The 23373-nt window shown below is 45.9% G+C and overlaps 1 protein-coding gene across 3 annotated transcripts in view; it reads right to left on the bottom strand.

Moving 5' to 3' along the window:
* Nucleotides 1-691: 691 nt before the first annotated feature.
* The window catches only part of CRYL1 (crystallin lambda 1), a 138180-nt gene continuing 115498 nt past the window's right edge, over nt 692-23373 (bottom strand). For all 3 annotated transcript variants that reach the window (XM_035003740.1, XM_035003742.1, XM_035003741.1), the window contains 3 exons: nt 8426-8531; nt 1620-1726; nt 692-1255 (listed from right to left, as the gene is read on the bottom strand). In XM_035003740.1, coding sequence (XP_034859631.1) covers nt 1142-1255; nt 1620-1726; nt 8426-8531 — 327 coding nt within the window. In that variant the 3' untranslated portion in view covers nt 692-1141. The remainder of the gene's footprint in view (nt 1256-1619; nt 1727-8425; nt 8532-23373) is intronic.

The following is a 23373-nucleotide window of genomic DNA, read 5'->3' as shown; positions in this document are numbered from 1 at the left end:
AGAGAGCCCTGTGGTAGCATCCTGTGATCTAAGCTACTGTGACATGCTGGCCTCACGGGGGGTGGGGGTATCTGTACTATTATTTGCTAGAGTATTTGGGGAACTAATACTAGGACAAGACTCCATGTCAAAGAAGATAATGGGGTGTTGGGTTAAACAGGTATATTTACTGTAGAATTTCGGAGCCTTTAATTTCCTGTAGACACGTGACTGCCCAAGAGTGGGGCGGTAGGAGGAGTTTCCCAAACACATCTGGCCATAGGGCCCCAGGGTACTCACTGTGGAATCCACTTTGGGAAACACTAGCCCAAATTGGCGGATTTTTACTGAATGGCTGACAAAGGACCCAGAAGAAAGTTTTTGCTTATTCACTCATCATGGCCACTCTGAAATATGTCAATCATCAGAATCAAACACTGTCTTTCTTGGGGAACCTGGGTGGCTCAGTCGTTAAGCTGAGTCGTTAAGTTGAGCCTTTGGCTCAGGTCATGATCCCGGGGTGCTGGGATCGAGCCCCGCATCGGGCTCCCTGCTCAGCAGGAAGCCTGCTTCTCCCTCTCCCACTCCCCCTGCTTTGTGTTTCTGCTCTCCCTATCTCTCTGTCAAATAAATAAATAAAATAGTAAAAAAACAAAACAAAAAAAAACACTGTCTTTCTCAGACAGACCAGAAGAAAAAGGACATCTTTATGCAATCAAAAATTTTTATTCCGAAGAGGCATTAACAAAATGAAGGTAGGTGCCTCATCAATGCAGGGCCACAGTGTACTCAGAAGCGGATTGGAAAATAATCACAAAACTACTTTGCTACAGATTAAAACAAACATGAAACCACAATCATTGGCTACAAAACGTAGCCACACAGAATCACACTGAAAATAGAAGGAAAAATCTTCAGACGATTTGCTCTCGTTTGCCCAGGTGGCAGGGAGTCGACAGCCCTGGGAACCCAGGGCAGCTGTGACACCCAAGGCCAGGGCATGATCAGAAGACCCCACAGCCCCACGGCTGTGGCCTGCCAGAGGGAGGAGGTCTCATTCCGAATCTTTGGGAAGGCAACCTGGCTTCCCACTCTTTCAGAGAGGCTGGATTAAGTGCTTGTAATTCCGCCAAAAAGGACTCCCACTGAAGAAGGACAGTAGCTACTGGGACTGCATCTGCCTTTTCAACTTGGCAAGTCTCAGAAGACACTCGTCCCTCCACTGCCTTCTGGCAGCTAAGTGCTCTGGATCATCGGGAACTTTCACACACATGGCCTGGGAATAGGAAACGAAATGAAATGAAAAGAAAAGTAAATGAAAGAAAAAAACCAGAGCACGAAGAGGAACTCATTTACCAGGAGAGTAACTGTTCCTATTTATGCAAACTGAATTTGCTTTCGAAGACAAAAGCTTTGGAAACCCTCAAGTAACTAACTTTCCAAATCCATAGAGGCCTACAGCTCCTCTAAGACAATCAAGATGAGCTACCTGTTCATTGGTCACCTATGACCATGACAGGACTGTGGACAGGCAAAGTTAGGAATGAGGAACCACCAAAATCAAAGGCAAAGACTCTGGCTACAAATAAAACCTCACCCGTGGCTCAGCCAGCACAATTCTCTACAAGGAGTCTACATACCTGATTAACTTTTTCAACTGTGGCCCCGGAAAAGTCTGGAATGGGTCCAAAAGTCTTTAGGACACGTTGCATGCCTTCACTGTATTTGTCACAGTAGCTTAACATACCTGAAATCATATGAAAACAAGAATCCACAATATCAGCAACAACACTGTGTGACTCCGAACTAAGAAATCTGTTCAGAGGGTCTCACTCTAGGTCAGATTACTACATTCCTTTCCTCCTGCAGATGAAGAAAAGGTGCAGGGGGGACAGCCACCTCGGTCAGCCGGCACTGGGGAATGAGCATCCTCACCAACGTCACTACTCAAGCTTTCCATCAGATCCTAAAATCCTAAAAAAACGATGGGACCCTGGGGCCTCTGTCAGTGCATCTCATGGACTCTCAGGTGGGCCTGTGTTCCTGCACTGATTGGACGAATATCACATGAAGTCCTGTTTTCATCAAAAATGTCTCCTTCAACAATGTGTCTACAAGGTTACTTGTGTCAATGGCTTGAATGCACTTTCTAAGAACCAAAGATGTCAAAGCTCCATCAAATCTGTCTCCCATTTCACTCTTACTCCATGAGTTCTAGTTACCACTTTATTAGGTGTCTACCAGGCAGCAGGTTCCTTAACACAGGCCGTATTTCTCGCAGAGGCAGGCCCCACGTGTGGACCTCAGCTTTGGCCAGCGGACGGGAGCCGTGTCACCCGCGCCCCGGGTCGTCTGTCCCTGGCTGCGTGCACCGCTCTGCAGTGCTTCTGCGGCTTCAGGGCCTCTGGGAAGCCAGTGTCTCGGGTCCTCAGATAGGGCCCTCGCAGTCTGACGGAGAAACACCTGAAAAGGAGGCTTAGCCTGGAAGGGGAAGGGAGGGAGAAGCCGTTGTGGCCTGCATGAGGCCGAAGCTCCTATTTTCTGTTAGAATCACAGACGTGCCCAGAGGAAACACCAGTCAGGCTGCACCGCCTCCTGAGTGGCCAGGCCTGCCCTGACCCGCTCTGCCCTGAAGACAGCGGAGCTCCTCTCGCGCTCCTCCCCCACCCCTGCCTCAGGAGGCAGCCGAGGCCGGGCCGGTGCAGGCGTGCACTTGGACATGAGTCAGCTCAGAAGCCGGGCCCAGGTACGTGGAGGAGGCGTCTCCAAGTCCTGGGCCCCGCTGGGGACGGGCTGAGCTGCAAGCAGTTCTGCCTTTGGCCCATTTCCAACACTTTTCAAAGCCAGAAAGACTCAGCGGTTAGTCAGTTAGGCTAAAAAGATAACAAGGGAACAAATGAAATTGTAGAAATTGCAGAGATCCCAGAGCTTGGCTCTCACCTACTCCACGAAACTGTGTCTGATTAACTTAAAATAAAAATGACCACCACTGGATATTCTTTTTAAAAAAAGCAAAAAACCAAAAAACAGCTTCTTTGGGGTTTAGTTTTGGTGGACCTACATTGATGTGAAAGCCTAAAATCACTCGGTGTCAATTTTATTTGGCTCAAATAGTTTTCTTTCTCTTTCAGTGTGCTAAAATCAAATCCAATTCCCTCTTAGAAGAGAAACCGTTTTGAAGGGTAAACATTTCAAACATACCAACCCTTCTGATGTTAGCACCTACAATGAAGTGGTGGATACTCTCTTTTTAAAATAAGGAGTTTTGGGGTGCCTGGGTGGCTCAGTCATTAAGCGTCTGCCTTCAGCTCAGGTCATGATCCCAGGGTCCTGGAATCAAGCCCCAGCAGGAAGACTGCTTCTCCCTCTCCCACTCCCCCTACTTGTGGTCCCTCTCTCGCTGTGTCTCTCTGTCAAATAAACAAATAAAATCTTTAAAAAAAAATTTAAGAAAAAATAAAAAATAAAATAAGGAGTTTCAAAAATTAAATAAATAAATAAATAAATAAGGAGCTCGGTTTCATTTAACGTAAGCGTAACTTCACAATTCAGAATTTGGGAAGGCTCCCTAACTGTTCCAGCCCTGGCCAGTTATCCTGAATGGCTTCACATTTCTGGAACCCAGAAAACAAGCTGTACATTTATTTCCTTTTGGAAATTAAATATTTACATCGGTCTATCCATTTGTTTATTCAAACTAAAGGTAATAAAATCTAGACACAAATACAGTTTATTCCTTTTGGGGGAGCAGAGACACAAGAATCGCGTAAGCTGTAAAGCTATCGAGAAGAAAACAGGGAAGACTCAGGGTAGCTGCAGATTCCTCTCTTGCACTGAAAACAGAAGCTCCTTGGCTCCACAGATGCCCTGGCAGGAACCAACTCCACCTGCTGCTACGTGCGCAGCAAGAAACCACAGGATTCAATTCCTGTACCACATGTCACTTCTGGATTACTTTACGTCTTCTGAATGAGTGGTCACCTTTCACTGTCCCTGTGAAGTCCATTTTTATCTCCCAAGGGCTTTCGAGAACTTTTTTCCCTACTGCCTTTTATAAAATTTGTAGTTTTAAAGAGCATTTATTCCTTCAAAATGGAATACAATATGGTAAAAAGCCTAAAATACATTTCATAACTTCTCCCATCTTGCTCAGGAAATGAATTATAGTTTCACTCTTACTAATATAAAAACACTTTCTATCACATGCACTCAGGCTCTTGGGATAAACAGCCTCGTTGTTTGTGGTGCAGCCAAGGAACCAAGAGAGCAGGTGTGTGCAGACCTTCCCACTTCATCTGTAGAGAAGCCGGACGCCCTTAGGAGGGCTCTCCTATTTGCCCAAAATACAAGTTCATGGTGACTTATAGTCAAGATCTACACTGTGCCTTACTATTTACAATGTTCCGGGACATTTATCACTGTCACTGTTACTTGTAACATTTCTTCTTCCATTAGAGAAGTATTAAAAGGAGGATTTTACTTCATCTCCAACAATAATTTTGGCTTCTGTACACCATGAACGGAGAATTGAGTGACAATCATTCCACAATACCAATTTCACCGGAAGTGTCAAGGAGGAAAAAAACCACTTCACCTTTTATCTGGCTGCTAATGTGTCCTTCCTTTATATTACTATGAAATTTGGCCTTCCCCTAGATTTTTTCTTCTACACTTCCTTGTCCCTTGTTTCCCCATACAACAATATACTTCCCCAAACTCTCTAGAGCTTAGCTTTTTAGAAGACTTTGAACCTGATTTCTTAAGAGATGCTATATTATATGGAATAAGAAAAAATGGAGGAGGAACTGATTCTCATGAGATTAGACTTAGCTTATCTTGCTGCTTTCTAACTCGGAATTCTTTAGTTGTGAGCCCCCAGAGGCAAGACAGTGTGCTTTCTTGACCCTTCAGCACAACCATGGTGAGCGGATAGGCAGAGAGCCTTCCTTGGTTTGCGTTTACAGAGCAGGCACGCAGCCCCACTGGACCATGGAAGTGGCCACCGTGACAGGCTCTGGAAGTTCAGTTTCTTGGAGAGCCAAGACTGCTACCCACACCAGAAGAGTCTGGTTTTCTTGTAGCATATAAACCCACACCTATGTGAATTCACCTGCTTTCAAGAGACAGGGTTTCACAGAACTTATTAAGGAAGATCAAACAGGCCCCAAAGTACAGAGCAACATAATCTAATTCCCACCTGAGCGAGTGAGACCTCACCTGAGGTCAGGGAGGCGAGGTGGGTGGAGACAGAAACCTCCCCGGGACCCCTTAACTCCTGAAAGTCCCAGTGCTAGCAGCTCACCTGTTTCACTGAAAATAACAGTCAAACCCACCACGCAGGCATATCGATTAGTTAGAAAAAAAAGAGAGAGAGAGAAAGCATCTACACACAGGAGGAAATTTTAAGAGGCAGGATGGTAAACATTCGCTTCGACTGGAGGGGATTTCCAGAGGCTGCCGATTCGAGACAGTCATTCGCCAGGTAGAACTAAACCCAGGAGGCGCCCAGAATGCTGCCAGGTATAACACGGAGCAGTTCTGTTTGCTGAACTAATGGTCTAAGAGCTTAGCAAAGAAACAAACCAAACAGTTAAAGTCTGGAGATTTCACCATTCTATTGCAAAAATGTCCTACTGTGTATTCATTCTGTATTTCTTTTTGGGAGAGTTAAAAGAAAAAACTGTAAGAGTAGTGAATAAAAAACAAGACCGAACTCTGTATGAATATAACACCGATTAAGGGACTTCATCTGTGTCAGCCATCCAGCCAAACATTTCCATCTGTCTTCATTCTCACACCACCCTTGTGAGGTGGGCACTGTGGCCATCCCCATTTTACAGGTGGGGGAACCCACTTGCACAAAGCTAGTTAGCTTGGAAGGCAGGGAAGCACCCAGGCTGACTGGCTCTACTGACCAGATCCCCCATTCTAGAGCCTGTCCTTCATGGGGGTTGCCTTTAAAAAGCAGCCAAAAGGCAAAGTCGGCATGCTGGCCTTCAGCTTTTCAGGTGCCATTTTATTAGATTAAAAACAGATGCTAAAATATTTTTACCACTTCTAGATAAACTGTAGCTTTAAGACTAATAACTAGCCTTAACCTGAGATGCTGGCTTTATGAAAACAACATCAGAAAAAAAGAACTCTCCCTCTCCCCCCCAATCTTGATATATTCTGGATGACACTGTGAGGAATAATGAACATTTCCATTGGTTCCAAGCCAGATCTTATAACAGTCTAACTCTGGTCTTTGGAATGCTCTGAAGTTGAAAACTACATCCGTCCACCATTATCATATTAAGCCAATTAGGGTTTTCTTATCATATCTGCTTTGTCTGAAAAATTGTTATAGGCCTCCTTCCTGTCTGCCACACTATTTGGTTCTTGAGTTTCTGGTTTCATTGGCTTCTGTTTCTATTTGTTTGAGAGTCAAAGCTGCTCTCAGTTGTCTCCCTACTGATGTCTCGTGATACCTGAACTATCTTATTTTTCTGAAGAAAAAACATTTTAAAAAGAGAAAAACGTGGTGGTTACCAAACAGTGTCTATATACATTCAAATGTTTAAATATGTTTGCCACTTTTAAGGTTCTGGCTGAAAAAGCATTTGAAATTCTCCAAGACTTTATTTTATGATACTTCAAAACTCTTGTTTCACTTTTAGGAGGGCCTCTTTCTTTACATTATCTTCCCGTGTTTGACTGTTATCCCACCACAAAAGTAGTATGCTCGTGCTAGGAGAGAGTCCCTTGTTCCTCCAGTACCTCTCGATCATGCTCAGTTGTAAGGAAGAGTCAAGTCAGTTACTGAACGACATTTGCATGACACACAAGACCAGTCCACTCAAGCCACCACATATATGTGTCCCTACAAGACTATGACTGGTAAAACTGCCTTGACTTATTCATTGGAAACTATATTTCACTAACTACGGTGGCAAAAATTGAACTATTACCAAAACATGGTGGAATTATAAAATCTAAGTCAAACAGACTCCCACAGGTCACTTATCCCAACTTCCCACTTCATTACAGGTGTCTCTGCCCAGTATCGAAACATCCTGACAGGTGGGCAACCGGCCCCCAACTGCCCCATTCACCCACTCATACCATGGCCCTCTCCCTCAACGTCAGCTTCAGTTACTAGAAACTTCCTGCCACGTGCTGAGCCCAAGCCTGTCTGCCTGCCACGTCCACTCTTTCAATCTGGTTCCACCCCGACATACGACACGTACAGACAGACGCACGCGCACGTGCTCACACACGCTCTTCTCTGGTCACCTTCTCCTGGATAAGCTCCAGTTTCTTAACATTTTGGTTAAATGTGGACCATGGAGCTAAATACAATATTCCTTTTCTCTTTCCACGTATGTTTTACACATTAATAACATAATTATTAAAATAATATGGCAATTATTGTAGAAAACTATGACAACACAGAAAAGCAAAAAGGTAATAAAAGTTACTTATAATTTAAACACTAAGACATAGCAAGTAGTAATGACATTTGGGTGACAGTTTCCTAGATTTCCATTCATACCTTTTATTTATTTATTTATTTATTTATTTATTTATTTATTTATTTTTATTTGAGACAGAGAGAATGAGAGAGAGAGAGAGCACATGAGAGGGGGGAGGGTCAGAGGGAGAAGCAGACTCCCTGCCGTGCAGGGAGCCCGATGCGGGACTCGATCCCGGGACTCCAGGATCATGACCTGAGCCGAAGGCAGTCGCCCAACCAACTGAGCCACCCAGGCGCCCGCCATTCATACCTTTTAAAATTTATTTTGTTTCAGTTTAGTGTAGGTTTTAGGGCTTGTTTTCAAATGCTGTCTTGTTTTTGAATCGCTTAAAATGCGGCTGACACTTCCATTCTCGCAGGTTTTCTCAGCCTTCTCAACTTGTCTTTCTGTTAGAGTCACTAGATAGTGGGCCTCGACCTACCTCCCCAGGCCCTGTGAAATTGGCTTCTGGGGTAAATGACCCGCCTGCCCTGCACTGCTGCCCATGCCCTACCCTAGGCCAGTCACATGGAGAAACTGCTCCTATCTAGGCAGAAGATATGTACAGCAGAGGTGGTCACTTCCCTTATCTGTCTTACCTCTGTAAACAATGGCATCATCTTTCTCAGGAAAACACAACTTTGTCTTCCATCAGGCTGGATGCCATGTGGCAAAGTCTCCATGACAACACCCTCATCTGTCTTTTCATTCCTGTCTGAGTGCTGTCTGCCACACAGAGCCCTGAGGTTCCTGGATTCCGTGTGCACGGACATCTCAGGACACGGCCCTATCTGTGAGTTCCCAGGGCTGGCACTGTCTCCTTCATATGATACTGTTCCTATTCAGTTGTTTAAAAAAAAAAAAAGGCCAAACTGTACTGTTGACAAAACCCATAAGACCACGAAATAGCACAGAATTGCCATTTTCGCCCCTATGGAAGCAAAGCATACCTTCTGCATTGAGATGCATAGTTTCTAGGGGTCCGATGAACGCATACCGCATGCCCAGGCCATCTGACATGACAAGGTCAAGGTCACTCGGAGAAACTATTCCTTCCTGAATGGAGAAAATGGGGCAGTGCACAGATGAGTCCTCTGGAAAGACAATTTTCTTGCCTTCACTTTCAACCTAACTTCTTTAGAGTATGATCCCAAAATACTCTCCAAAGCGCTCTAATAGGATCTTCATCAGACTTTGCATGACAAAACTGTAACATACAGACAGATCCTGAAAAGAGGGTATTTTGTGAAATGGTCAAACACCAACTCACTTTTTCTATGGCTGTAATCAAGCTGCCGCCTTGCTGTGCCCACCTCCACTGTCTCCCCTCCTGTACAGCTGTGTGTCACTCACATCTTTGGAGAAGGGGGAGAGGATGAAGGGAAGGGGAAGAAGGAAGAGCAGGGTACTGGTGGAAAAGGGCAAGAAGGACGTTCTACATATGTGCCCGAGATCTGGACGCTAAGACTAGAGTCATCAAAAGAACTAAAGAGTCGTTCTCCAGGCTTCGCCCGCCTGCAAGCCCGGCCTTGTCCAGCTCTTAATGAGTTTGTAAAAATGACGTTCTTTGATGAAATGCAGCTTAGAACTGTGTGTTGTTGGCAAGGTGGGGCCCTGGAATGTTCTGTAAATGTGAATGGCAAGGCAAGAGGCAAGTTGTTGTGTGTTCAGGGTAGGTGGCAAATTGGCCCTCTGGGTTACTCGGCCTGTTCTTCAGACGGCCTCGACCTCACACTGCTTGGGAACGAGCAGGGATGCATTAGCACAAATCTGTGTGATCCGGTACTCCACTGCCAGTCCCTCTCGATCTGAGGCCATTTTCACCTTGGGCATTTCAGCTGTCAGGAAGGCAGACGTGGGGAAGCCGTGAGATTTTCCCCTAAGTCTGCACTGGTCGCACTGCGAGAATTACTGTTAAGTCTCCAGTTCATATTTCCTGAGCGATTTCTTTCACAAACAGAGCACGGTGAGGAGAGAGATGCTTCTGCCTGACAGCTAGGCCAAGTCTGCCTTCTGAAAGAGGCCACACCAAGCGAGGCTACTCTGGCGGATACCTCTTCGGTCGGCAGCCGCGGTGGCCTCCAGTTACTGGAGCCCCGGGGCAGAGGACGAAATGCTCTGCCGTGGAAATCTCAGGTCTGACCCTACCCCCGGGGGCACATCCACCCAGCTCCCATGAACAGACTCAGACAGATGACCCCCCCCACACACTCTGCCTCATTTGCTCTGGGTTACAGAGCAAATCCTCTCCCTTTCCTCGAAAGGGCTGTCGTCCTATTTGAGAGGGTGTCCATGTGGCTGAGGAAAGCTTTCATCAGAGGGCTTTCCCAGGCCCCACAGCCTACGGGGAGAGCCGGTTTGCCCTCCAGGCAGCCAGGGGAGGTCAGCGCTAAGCCCTCCCTGCTCAGGAACCACAGGCTAGAGCTCCCCCTGCTATCCCTCCTCCTCTGGGGCCTCTGTGGCATCTCTGCTTTCCAGACTTCCAAGTCACCCGCGAGGTTGAGAGAGCAAGGGAATTTGTACCCTCTACCTCGATCACCTGCATCAGCTGCTGAGGGAGAAAACACCAGTGTCTCAGGTCGAGGGGGTGTGTGGACCACCATGGTGATGCTGGGGTGGGGGACCAGAAAGGGGATGGGGCCAAAGAGCCAAGAAGACAGAGCCACCCACGAAGGGCATGGCATGTACCATTGAGGCATGATTGAGAAACTCTGAGAGAACTACCTTCCATCCGTCTCTGTGTGTGAGAGAGATAAACAAAGATGTGCACAAACTACACATAAGTGGTTTAGAGAATAATTACAAAGTGTGCCCCACCCCTGAGCCTGTCTTCCCAACCGTATCCTCCTCCCTCCTTCCCAGAGGCAAACATCCAGACTTTTGTTAAGAACCATGTTTCTACTTTTAAGAATTGCCATCTATGTTTATATTCCTAATCCACAGTTCGCTTTTTGCCTATTTTCGTCTTCTTCAAAATGGACTCACCCCGTGCATTCTTTTGTGACTTGCTTCTTTCACTCAACTTTATGCTTTTAAGATTCACCTGTGTTGTGTGTAGCTGTGGTCTGTCCACCCTTGTTGATGTGTAAAGTCAGTTTACTTATCCACCCTACCGTTCATGAATATTTGGGAACGTTCTTGTTCCAGGCTGTGGGACACATGTCCAGGAGGAGAACTGCTGTCCTAGGGCACACCCAGCTTCAATGGTATAGGATAATGCTCAGTGCCTTCCAGAGTGGTTGCACCGATGCACACTGCCCCCAGCAGCGTACATGAGCGCCCATCACTCCCCAACCTCTCCAACACTTGCCAAGTGTGGTTAGTCAGCCAGCCTGTCACGATGTCTCCCTGGGTTTCCTATTTCTACTAAATCATCCTACCGTAAGTTCATCTGGACTGCTAAGGAGAGCAAATTAATTTATTCAATTGACTCAAATGCCAATGGGTTTCACCTCCCCTCACTTCTGACAGCAAAACTTTTTTTTTTTTAAGATTTTATTTATTTATTTGACAGAGAGATAGACAGAAGAGCACAAGCAGAGGGAGTGGCAGAGGGAGAGGGAGAAGCAGGCTCTGCACTGAGCAGGGAACCCGATGCGGGACTCGATCCCAGGACCCTGAGATCATGACCTGAGCCGAAGGCAGACGCTTAACCATCTGAGCCACCCAGGTGCCCGACAGCAAAACTTTTAAGCGGCGAGGGTGCAGCGAGGAGGAGGCAATGGTATCCACGGTAATGTCCAGAACTATCAAGAAACCAACTGTTTTTTGTTTTGCTTTCTAAAGATTTTTATTTATTTATTTGACAGAGAGACAGGGAACACAAGCAGGGGGAGTGGGAGAGGGAGAAGCAGGCTCCCCACGGAGCAGGGAGCCCGATGCAGGACCCCCGGGATCATGACTGAGCCGAAGGCAGACGCCCAACGACTGAGCCACCCAGGTGCCCCAAGAAACTGATTGTTGAAGGCATTCCTGCCTTCCTCTCCCTCCTCACCAAGCTCTTAGGGCTGGAAGGGTGGCTTCTGGTCCTCTCCCCAGGCTGCCTAAAGGCATTTACTGTGGCATTCCTGAACCCTGTGATCTCTGGAATGCCGGGGAAAGGCAGCCCGGCAGGGGCTCTGCAGACCAGCCCTCGCCCTGGCCCTCCCTCAGGTTCCAGGTCAACACCCCAAACAGCCTGAAATTTCCATAGGGTGCTCAAACTGTAAAGGATGCAAATATGGAAGGCATCCTACATGTGTGATGCTATTTGCCTCAGCTCTCTTCTTCTGTAACTGTGTTTAGTATGTTTAGAGCTGACTTCGTAGGACTTCAAAATACCCCAAAAAGTAAGCCACCCAAGAGCAGTAATGTTTGATCTGTAAGTATGTGAGCTAGGAGTGACCCCAACTAAACAAAGCCTTAGAAGGATTCTCCACCTACTTGGGGGAGGAGCCACACTTTCCTCCAATTCCCAAATTTCTCCAAAATGACCATCTATGTTTTATCAGTTACTATTCATTAGCTGAACAAGTGAGAAGAGAGAAAAGTTTTAATCTTTTCTTCCTAACTCCTTTCTGCCCCATTTGGATTTTCTGAAGTAGATTCTCTAAGCTTGAGTTTTTACCCAGAAGTACATGCAGGGAAAAGAAATGGTCTTAAGTAGTAATGAAGCTGAGATGCTCACCAATCCGGGTTTTGAGCTTACCCCTACTGAAGCAAAGGTTCGCGTTTAGGATACTCTGCAGTTCAGCTGCTTCATTCTGCTGTTAAGCTCCACTCCACCCAAATCCTCAGTGACATCTGTGGCCCTGATGCTAATATTATCAATAATAATCACAATTGATAATCACAGTGGCCTAAAAGGCAGAAACAGGCACTTGAATTGAACACACTGATCTGATCATCGATTCCTTGGAAAGAGATCCTACACTGCATGCTTGTTTGAAGACTGAAACCCTACCCACTCCAGTGTGTCTGTGGTTCAATTAACATTTGTCAGTAAAGCTATCAGTACTTCCTCCATTTTGTGGTAAAAATCTCAAGTCACATGTATAAAGAAAAGCCCCAAGTGGTTAAAAAGATTCCAAAAACTCATACAGAGCAATGAACACTAGATCACCATTAGTTTAAAACCTGGTTTGCATCATGTCCTGAAAAATCACTCAGCAAGGAGAGGCCGGCCAGAGTGGTAAGGAATCCCCTTTATTGAAACCTTCTTTGCCCTATTTCCCTTCGCTAAACCCGAAGACTTCCCACAAGCAACCAGGACGCACTCAGGCCGGCACACGCACTCTGTACCTTGCCCGCTGGGAAGGAATGCCCATTCTGAGGTGGGGGGGCAGGATTGCCCTCTGTGAATAAGGACAAAATGCAAGACCGTTAATAAAGTACTCAAACTCCTGTGATAGAAACTTTAAGTATAATTAAACGTTTGGGGATGCATCAGGCAGGGTCCTACCAGAGAGAGACAACTAGTAGGTTATATACACATAAAGAGATTTACTTCAAGAGATGGGCCTATGTGATGGAGGGCATTGACAAGTCTGAAATCTGGAGCAGGAACTGATGGTGGGAACCTCCATTCTGCTCTTAAGGCCTTTCAACTGATTGGATGAAGCCTGCCTAGGGGATTGAGAATAATCTCCTATACTTAAAGTCAACTGATTATAGATGTTAAACTAATCACATTTATCAAATATCCTTACAGCAACATCTAGGCTTTGTTTCACTGAATATCTGGGCACTCTGGCCCAGCCAACATGACCCTCACAGTGGATAGAAGTTCAGAGCATGGTCCTCCCCTTCAGGTATCTTGGATCTAGCCCTTTATTTGTGGGAGAGAAGGAGAGAAGACACATCGAATGGCCAACAATAGGCAAAAGATGGATCTGGTGTTTGGGACACGGAAGAAGGGGGATGCCTGTCAAATTTAGGGATGTAGTATTGATGAATGAATCTCCTGGGACTATTTCCCCTACTGATTACCAGCTACACAAAATTATTCTTCCTTCTCTCTGATCATCCCATTCTCATTTTCAATTTTCTGATTCATGTATTTTTTTTTGTATGCCCTCATTTTCATTTACTTTCTTCATGCCATTTTTCTTCACGCCATCCTCCTTGTCCACTTATTTTTTACTAATCCCCAGCTTTTGATCTTCTTCTACTTTGTTTTGCTCTATTTTTCACCACATTTGATCCTGAATTTTCAGGTTTTTCTTGTGCAAATACTGCTCCAACTTGGCTTACACATCACCACCAGGAATGCGGGCTTGCTACCCAGGAATCTGCACTAGGTCACGTACAAGTCCTTCTGCCCCTCCCCAGCCAGAGCTGTTTGGGCGTAAATACACTGTCTCAACTGAGAAATGGGAGCCAGAAACAGTTTCATCTTCAAAAATGTCAAATAATGAAATGCAACAAACAAGGGCATGAAGGGTCCACTGGTCTAGCAAGTATTGCTTGGTATTGCTCCGGTGAGACCAAGGAGCAGGGCTTACAGAAAGAGAGCCCACCTCAATCTCTAATTAGAGTGAGGATGGAACAAAGTTAAACTTCAGTGAGTGTCATCCCCCACCCCCACCACCGCAAACATGTTTCAGGGATAAGCTACACAAGATTAATCACTGAGGTAGAAATAACTCAAGTATGAGCAAGGGGTTCAGGACTCTTTTTTAGAAACATCCAACTCTGGAGTCCTGGTGAATGGTAGAGAAAGTAGTATAATTACAGTCTTTGAAGTATAAATTAAGAACTATCATGATGGTTCACAGCGTTTCTCATGAGAAACAAACTAGAACCATGAGTTAGTTCCCTCCATTTTATATATTACATAGTTGTGTTTTCTATACTCTTTGACAAGCATTACTCTCCTCCATGCAACATGAAACTAGCTCCAGAGCAAGAGGGAAAAAGACCTGCTCCAACCACCCCCACCCAAGCTACCTTCCAGGGAGAAGGTGAAGCAAATGCAAGATTTTTTTTTTTTTTTAAGATTTTTTTATTTATTTATTTGACAGAGAGAGACACAGCGAGAGAGGGAACACAAGCAGGGGGAGTGGGAAAGGGAGAAGCAGGCTCCCCGCAGAGCAGGGAGCCCGATGCGGGACTCGATCCCATGACCCCGGGATCATGACCTGAGCCGAAGGCAGTCGCTTAACCAACTGAGCCACCCAGGCGCCCAGCAAATGCAAGATTTTAATAAGAAAAAAAGAAAAGACTGCTAAGTGTGGCCCCGCTATTACTCAAAGGCTGTGGTCAGGTTTGTGAGCTGCTCGGCTTCTTGCCAAAACCTACAAGTTTTCTTGGAAGCGAGGCATAAACATTCCTGCAGAATGACTCAAGCAAATTTTGCTAACTTGTGGAAGAGCTGATTGAACACCACATTTGGCTGATGCAACAGAACACTGATTCATAAAACACCCATTGTCCAGAGCCTGCTGAGGGGGCACCCAGGGGGAAGGAGAGGAGAAGGACACAAGGTGGACTGTACCGGGGAGGTGGTGGGAGGCGAGCCCACAAGCACCACTGACAGCAAGAGACGTGGGTCAAAACCTCTGACGGTGTCTTCACTACATCTGGCAGGTGGCAAAGACATTGCTCCTCTCTGACAGGGAGATCCCAGCAGTTATTCTATGAAATGTCCCCAGAAGAAGAGACTCTACTAGCAAGGACACTCACAGAGGCATTATAGTGGCAGAAAACTTGGAACTACCTTAAAACGTTTACAATAGGGGAGAGATCAGATTTTTTTAAAAAGATCAACTAAAAGAAATATCGTTAAGCCATTAAAAATGGAAACTTGAGTAAAGTATTCCTTTTTTGTAAAAGATTTATTTATTTGAGAGAGAGCAGGCACATGCACGCACGAGTGGGGGGAGAGGGAGAGAGAGTCCCAAGCAGACTCCATGCTGAATGTGGAACTCGATTCCAGGATCCCGAGATCATGACCTGAACTGAAATCAAGTGTCGGACGCTCATCTGACTGAGACATCCAAGCGCCCCTCAAGGAAAGTATTCTTAACAGAGACAAGACAGGAACATAGTAAAATAAAAGCAGTTGACTACTTTAGGGTGGGGGAAACATAGGTGGTCTTTTTTCCCTTTGAATATTCTTCAAATTAAACTGTTTAAATGGAAACAAATCAAAAACAGGAAAGGGAAAGAGAGGAAAGACTTTGTCCCACTACAAGGGATGCTCCAGAGCTCTTTAGGCCCCAGGCAGTAATAATTCGCTGGTGTGTTTTTTCTTACTGTGCCGTGCGTACAACAATGCTTTCAGGGACAAAAACAATGGTATCATAGAGTCTGAAAGGAAAGGAGAAGTCTTGACCTGAAAACAAACACAGCAGAAGGAATCCACCCTTCCATGCAAATCTAAGTGTACTGTGGTCAGCAAGGACACCAGGGGTCCTCTGGGGACAAAGTTTTCACAAAGAGGTTTGCACCAAGGAGTATAAGCACTCCCTCCAAAACCAGAAGTACAGCACGGCCCCATCTACCTGCTCCTCCTTCATAATTCCGGCAGGGCTTCCTGCCCCGGTGTCCCCAGGTCACAGGCCGGCCTGCTGGCCCGCTTCTGCCTGCCTCACGGAAGGCAAAGGAGGCCAGGCGACAAGGCCGCACAGTTTCACCTGCAGCCTCCCTTCTCTGCCCTTCCTCTTGGGGACCCCTTCCCTTCTTCTCTCCTCTGTTTCAGAGGCCCATTGCCTGCTGCCTGTTAACGTTCCAACTCACCCTGGAGGAGCTGAAATCCATCATTTATACTGACTGATGGCCTGTCGGTGATGACAGGGAGTCAGGAGTTAGCCTAAGAGCATTTTCATTTCGTTTTGTTTAAGGGCTGTTAGAATACTAGCATTGAAGTTTTTACTTTAAACACCATTAAGGAAATCCAGGCATGCCAAGCTGGTTTTTACAGAATTGAGTATGTGGTTGATGTTTTCATTATGTTTGTCTGTTAATAGGTCTGGAGGTGTCTCCAAAAGAATAAATCAGCAGGAGCTCTCCTTTCAATAGGGTTTTGTTGCTTACCAATGTGGCTACTCAGAAAGTAACCTCCCATAAAACAGTAAATCCTCTCATAAAAATTGTCTACTTCTTACAGACCATCAGGACTAGAAGGAACTCTAATTAACTGACGATTCCCAGCCTAGCAAATACAGCTTTCAGAGGAGAGCGAATCCCAGCTTCCTCAGCGGCTTACCTCTTCCCTGGACTGCTCTGGAGAGAAACTTGTGCAGGGTGTGCTGCAGCCGAGTCTGGTTGCTCATCCAGTCAGACAGAAGTTCGGGAACGCGGGGCCAGACCCAGCTCTGTGCACAGGGGGCACGCGGACCTCGGCTCCAGCGTGAGGCAGGAGGAGCTGTACAATCATGCCGGGCCCTGTTTCTGCCCAAAGCCACCTGCCTCCACAGTCCCACGTCCCAGCGGCCTGTCACCACATCGTCACACACCTTGAGTGGTATCTGGATTGAGTCCTTCAAATGGCCTCTACTTAACTTCCTCCTCTCCCGGGGTCAGTCTTGGACACTAAACACTTGCTGAGCCATGGCTCTGGGTTCTGATATCCTTCTGGGGCTTCTTAAAATGCCAAGATGTCAGTGTTCTTTCAGGGCTGCCATACAGATGAGAAGCACGGCCTTCTCTTGGTACCTCTGAACAGAAGGCCACGGACAGGAAGCTATCTGAACTTAAAGCCAATGTGAAAGGTCTCAACTAACTTGGAAGATGGTCCTGGTGAAGGAGGGGACACATCTGCTCCAAAGGCCCTGCACTGACAAACAGGATGGCGACAAGAAAAATGACTGTTGTGACGGATTCAGGACAGCCTTTGGGAAAACTTCACAGGGTAAAAGAGCTAGAAGAATTAAAGCCAAGAGAACTCTTTAATGTCCTCAGGTGATGAACTTGCTGGTCAGACAGCTGACCCCAGGCTTTGGAAGGCAAGAAAGACAGAGGCCAGGTGGCACAGGACAATGGGCCCAGGGCGTATCAATAAGGTGGAAAGGTGAGCGTGTTTCAGGTGCTGGAGGAGTGGGAGACAGGTCCCCTTCATCAATACCGATGTCTGGGCTATATTTTCAGGAGGTAGAATAAATGATGCAGAAATGGCAGAAAAATGTCTTAAGAAAGAATTTTGCTGGGTGAATTTTGCCTTGGTGAGAAAGAAAAAAGAAATGCAGAGCAGAATAGGGCACACTGGAGATGGGAGGCTGCAGGACTCCATGCACGCAGCACCTGAAGCTGAGCAGATGACACAAAAGAAGGAAAGACAGCACAAGGCAGGCAAGGGCACAGGAGGGCACAGGGCAGGAAGTAAGAGGAAACATGCCTTCCTGTGTGATGGGCCCCGAAGCGAGGCCCAGGCCAGGAAGTAAACAGGCACAGAGAACTGGGGCACCTGGTGGCTCAGTCGTTAAGCGTCTGCCTTCAGCTCAGGTCATGATCCCAGGGTCCTGGGATCAAGCCCCGCAGTGGGCTCCCTGCTCAGCGGAAAGTCTGCTTCTCCCTCTCCCTCTACCCCTGCCCCCTGCTTGTGTGCTCTCTGTCTGTCAAATAAATAAATACAATATTAAAAAAAAAAGAACAGGCAGAGAGAGATGGCATCACTCTGGAAGGATGTGAGGCTCAGAGCAAAGTAAAGAAATTCCCAGATCCAGGAGTCCAGGGAGTAGGGCTGCTGCAGGCAGGTTCTTTTCAACCACAAGGAGGTTCAGTCAGACACTTCATACATTATCTCTTTAATTAAAAAAAAAAACCAAACTAAATTTTTAAGTTTAAATTTTAAAACACATAAAATGTAGAAAATCCTAGAGGTGAGGGTATGGTGTGGAGGGCAAGAGCTTGGGTCTGTCTTGGCGCCTTTAACCTCCCTTTACATGACCCACCCTCCTACATGACTCTTCTTGCCAAGTACACAGACAGATGTTGCCAATGTCTGGACCATAATATTTTGCTGAATCAAGCCTCAACTTTTTCCTACTGGACACATTCCAGGTTAGCCATAGCCTGGAACAGTCCACAGTGTTTCCAACACCTTCCCTGCTAAGAAAAGTTTCTAATGTAACCCTGCCTTCCAAGTGCCTGTGAGCGACCGCTTGGAACATGCTTCCTCTGGTCGAGCCTCTCGAGCCACAAGACTACTGCTGCCTTCCCAAAGCCAGTGAAACAAGTGACTCAGCCTGACTCCGCTCTGTTTTCTTCTTTCCAGCCTCACAGCCCTGTCTTGTACTGCTTCTCTTCCAGACAGAAGGCGGAGTGATTGGTAGGAAACATACTTCCTTCGTCACAGGGTACTTACACAGGGGGACATTTTACGGAAAAGGGCGGCCAGTGAAATGCTGGGTCTCCCCAGGCTGTCAGAAAACTATGGGCCACAGAGGCAGCTTACTGTCCGGTATGGCTTCCTTCTCAGAATGCTGAATATGTGGGAAGTAAACTTCCTGAGGATTAATGTGACCTTGGAGAACCAGACCTACACTAATACTGGCTTATAAAAGGAGAGAAGAAATCAAATGACCCCCCATCTCCACATGATCACAGCACATGTGAGAGAAATGTTCGAGTTACAGTAGTAAGCTTACAATTTCGTCATCTTTGCCCTTGAAATATGTTCACCCCTATCGGTTCCCTTTTGTGTCACGTCCCATTCTGTAAAAGAGCTTACTGTACATTCTAATTTAAGTGTGGCAATTCATGATGAAGCAGGCTGCTCATTCATCTGGCTGACAATACAAGACCAAGCACACACTGCACAAGTACACAGGATTTGCAAGTGCAAGGAGCCTGCTCATTTCTGACCGTCACCCCTGGAAGGACCCACTTCTGTTCACACAGGCCCATGACTAATAAGAGGAAAACCTGGCCATGATTTGCATCCTTATTCCAGAAACCAAAAGGCTAGATAAGGGTGGCTGATGCAAAGTGTGTGGCCAGCATGACAAGGAAGACGCCGTGTGGGCATCCATCCCCAAACCAGTTCCGTGGGACTCGGGGGAAGGCCAGCTGTGATTTGGAATAATGACTGACATCTCCTGGGCAGTTACAACCTAGCATTCTTTTGTTCTAATGTGTTTGTGTTTTAACTGAAGTGAATTAAATCCTTTTTTAAAGTTGATTTTCAAAAAACTTCTGGGATAACTAGAGGTATTCAATGTCACAAGACTAGGACTGGAAATCATGGCTTAGAAAGTGACCAGGTAACAACAGTCTCTCCACTAAGCAGAAGCTGGTTAGAATTGCATGTTTATCTATCATGAGCCTGAGTCAGGTAGAGAGAGTTGGAAATAATGGGACATACAGAGACAGAAGAACATGGAAGGAGAAGAGACAAAAAGGACAGAGAATATACTCTATCTCACTGAAACTAAGACTGGATCAACTGAAAGTTAAATTAGTCTTTAATGTTCTATTAAGGAATAAAATGCTGCCCATAAAACTAAGATGTTAAAATGTTAAAAAAAAAAAAAAGTTATACCTTAAAACAGATGAAATACAACACATCAAGACTTTGAGATTAGGGTCTCACGGGGGAGAGAGCCAGGGCTCCTCCAGCTTCAAGGAGCACAGGAATGTCCTGCAGAGCTTATTAAAACGCAGAGTCTGGTTCTGCAGGTCTGGGGGTGGGCCCTCAGGTGCTGCATTTCTAATGAGCTCCCAGGTGAGGCCCCTGCTGCCTTCCAGGAGCCTCATGTTTGTAGCCAGGATGAAATCCCCCACATTTCAGCTCAGAACTAACAGACTGGTGGCAGCTCTTGCGAACAAAAAATTACACAGGATTCAGGGACTCAGAAAACATGGGCATCATTACCAGGACCACATCTGTAACACTTACCAAACCATTACTTTATGCCAGGCATGCTCTAAGCCCTTTACATGCATGACCCCATCCAATCCTCATCACCTCCCAAGGAGAACCAGATCCACTGGCGCCTCCATTTACAGGTGCAGACACTGAAGGGCAGAGGTGGCACAGGTGTGGACCCCTACCAGACTGCAGAATGTGGATCACTCACTCACCCTCTTTTTTTTTTTAAGATTTTATTTATTTATTTGACAGAGAGAGAGAGATAGCAAAAGCAGGAACACAAGCAGGGGGAGTGGGAGAGGGAGAAGCAGGCTTCCCCCTGAGCAGGGAGCCTGATGTGGGACTCGATTCCAGGACCCTGGGATCATGATGACCTGAGCCGAAGGCAGACGCTTAACGACTGAGCCACCCAGGCACCCCAACCACTCACCCTCTTGAGCCAGTATCTTAATCTGTAAGGGCAAAAATAACAATGTACCTCTCATGGTTTTAAGATGGGATGAACTGCAAATAACTGTAAATCATGAAAAATTTAAAGGAAAGTGCTTTGTAAACTTCTAAATTCTATACAAACTGAAGTTACTGATGAGTAGACAATCCTCAGGGGTTCTCTGTGCTAAGACTCCTAATTCCTCTGTTATAGTCTCATAATTATATTCAACAGAAACCCCTGAATGAGTTTATCATAAAAAGTTTCCTCAGTTAATTTTACTACATGATCTCTGAGATACACTTTATTAACTGAAACGATTCTTCATAAAAGGAATTAGATCCACATCCCATAAACTACACCTGCCTGACAAGAGACCGAAAACTGAATTTCTGCAGCTCAGGGCGGGAAGAAAAGAAATCTAGCCTCGCAATTATATTGCTCAGAAGGGTGAATAAAACCTGAGATAAGCAATTTCCAAAGTTCATTATCAACACATTCCAACAGGCTGAGAATCTGCTGATGGCTTCATGATTCACTCCAGCTCACCTCCACCTACCCTACCTGGAAGGGGCAAGAATTTATGGGCAGTACCAGCTCAGCTGTTGTCTGGGTGAGGGTTTATGATCACAACACAACTTCCTTTACTGTGATCATTAACTTAAGAATACTGATTTAAAATCACATTCCTGGCCAACAGGATCTTGTCCCCTAGTAACCTAATCTTGGGCTACTAGACTGTAGCCGGACTTGTCCATCTGGCACTTCCAAGCCTACAAAGGGCTGCTCCATCCCAATTCTGAAGCCAAACTGGAAGGGAACACATGGGGTGAGCATCGGTGAGACAATGCAACAGAACCCAGCAACCTTGTCCCATCAGATGCCTGGCTGCCCATCTTGCTCCCAGACAGCCCTTGTCTTTGCCGAGCTTACACAGCTGTGTGGGGCCAGACAAAAATCACAGTTGATGGCAAGACTGTGTCATGGTCTAGGCTGCCACGAAGACAAGGTGTGTCTTATTCCCAGCACTTTCTCTTGCTGACCAGGAAATGATGTCTGCAGCTCACCTCTCTCTCTCTCGAATGGGCAGGTCTGCACAGGAGCCTCCCTTACCTTTCCCTGCTCTACCCTTCTTAGAATTTCTCACCCATGCTTGACTGCAAGTATTAAAATACACCCTCCAGAGTTGGTGAATGAAACTCAAAACAGGAACACCATAAAGAAAATCAATGAAACAAAAAGTTGCTTCTTCAAAAACAGTCATTAAATTGATAAGCTCTAGCAAGACTGACAAGAATAAAAAGAGAGCAGACACAAATCCCCCACATCAGGAATGAAACCAGGGATATCACTACAGACCCTAAAGACACTAAGAGGATTTGAGAGTACCGCAAACAACTTTAAGCTCATGAATTCAACAACTCAGAAGAAATGGAACAATTTCTTAAAAACCACAAGCCACCAAAACTCAACCAAGATGAAACAGACAACCTGAATGATTCTTAATAACCACAAAAGAAGCTGAACCTGTCATTAAAAATATCTTGGAAAAGGGCCCTCCCAGGCCCAGGTGGTTTCACTGGAGAATTCTATCAAACATTTAAAGAAGAATTAACAAAAACTTTATAATCTCTTCCAGAAAATAAAGAGGGAAAACTTCCCAATTCATATTATGCATATTATGCAACCCTGTTGGCTAATGCAGTGTTACCTTGATATCAAAATCAAATAAAGACATTAAAAAAAAACCCCACAAAACTACAAACCAATATTTCTTCTGAACTTAGAAAAAATTCTCGACAAAACATAAGCAAACTGACTCCAGCAAGGTCTAGAAAGAATTACACTCCCAGTGGTATTTATTCCAGGTATGCGAGGCTGCATCAACATGGGGAAATCAATCGATCTAACCCATCAGATCCAATAAAATTAGCAAGTGGCCAAACAGCACCCTTCTGCTCCCCTGACCACCGAGTTAAGACACCGCCATGGCTGAGCGGAAACGCAAGCCATCGTTCTGGCCAGCCCCCTGCTGACCCACTGCAGGTCATACCCAAACTCGTGGGTAGGACCCCTGGAGATTCACGCTCGGACATGATTTGTGCAGAGCGGTTTACACACAGACAACATGGGACAGTATTCCTCAGTCCACCCCGACGCACACCCGAGAAGCCCAGACAGCGGCATGCAGGCCCATATGCTGCACAAGGTGTCTCAGTGCTCTGCAACCAAGTCACCTTGTAGCTTTCATACCTGAAAGCACATCAGCCCTAGTTTGGGTCAAAGAGAAAAGGTTCTGCCAAATTTCAACTTGCTCTGTGCATCAAGAAAGGAGTGAGACTGAAGCTCCCATAGTGAGTCCTTGAGTAGGGCAACACTGCTCATCTCAGCTCCTTGTGTTCTCTACGTCAAGACTGAGCCTTAGTGCTTTGGCCCACACGTGAAACCCACCCCAGAAGGAGAATGTCTTGGAAAGATAAACTCCGAAAGATCTTTGGATCTTTTGAACTTAAGAAGTATAAAAATCTTCAATTTTTAATGTAAAACCTCCCCAATTCAGCTCCTTTTTAAAGTTGCCCTTAAATGTTTTGAGGTAAACCTGGAACACCCTAAAATCTAAATTCAAGTTCAACTGGCTCTGAAATCGTGAGTCAAAAGGGTGTCGTTTAACCCCAGCC

Source organism: Mirounga leonina, unplaced genomic scaffold (genome assembly GCF_011800145.1).
Source record: "Mirounga leonina isolate KUSES-001 unplaced genomic scaffold, KU_Mleo_1.0 Mir_127, whole genome shotgun sequence".
Taxonomy (NCBI): domain Eukaryota; kingdom Metazoa; phylum Chordata; class Mammalia; order Carnivora; family Phocidae; genus Mirounga; species Mirounga leonina.
This window is presented reverse-complemented; position numbering and strand designations above follow the sequence as displayed.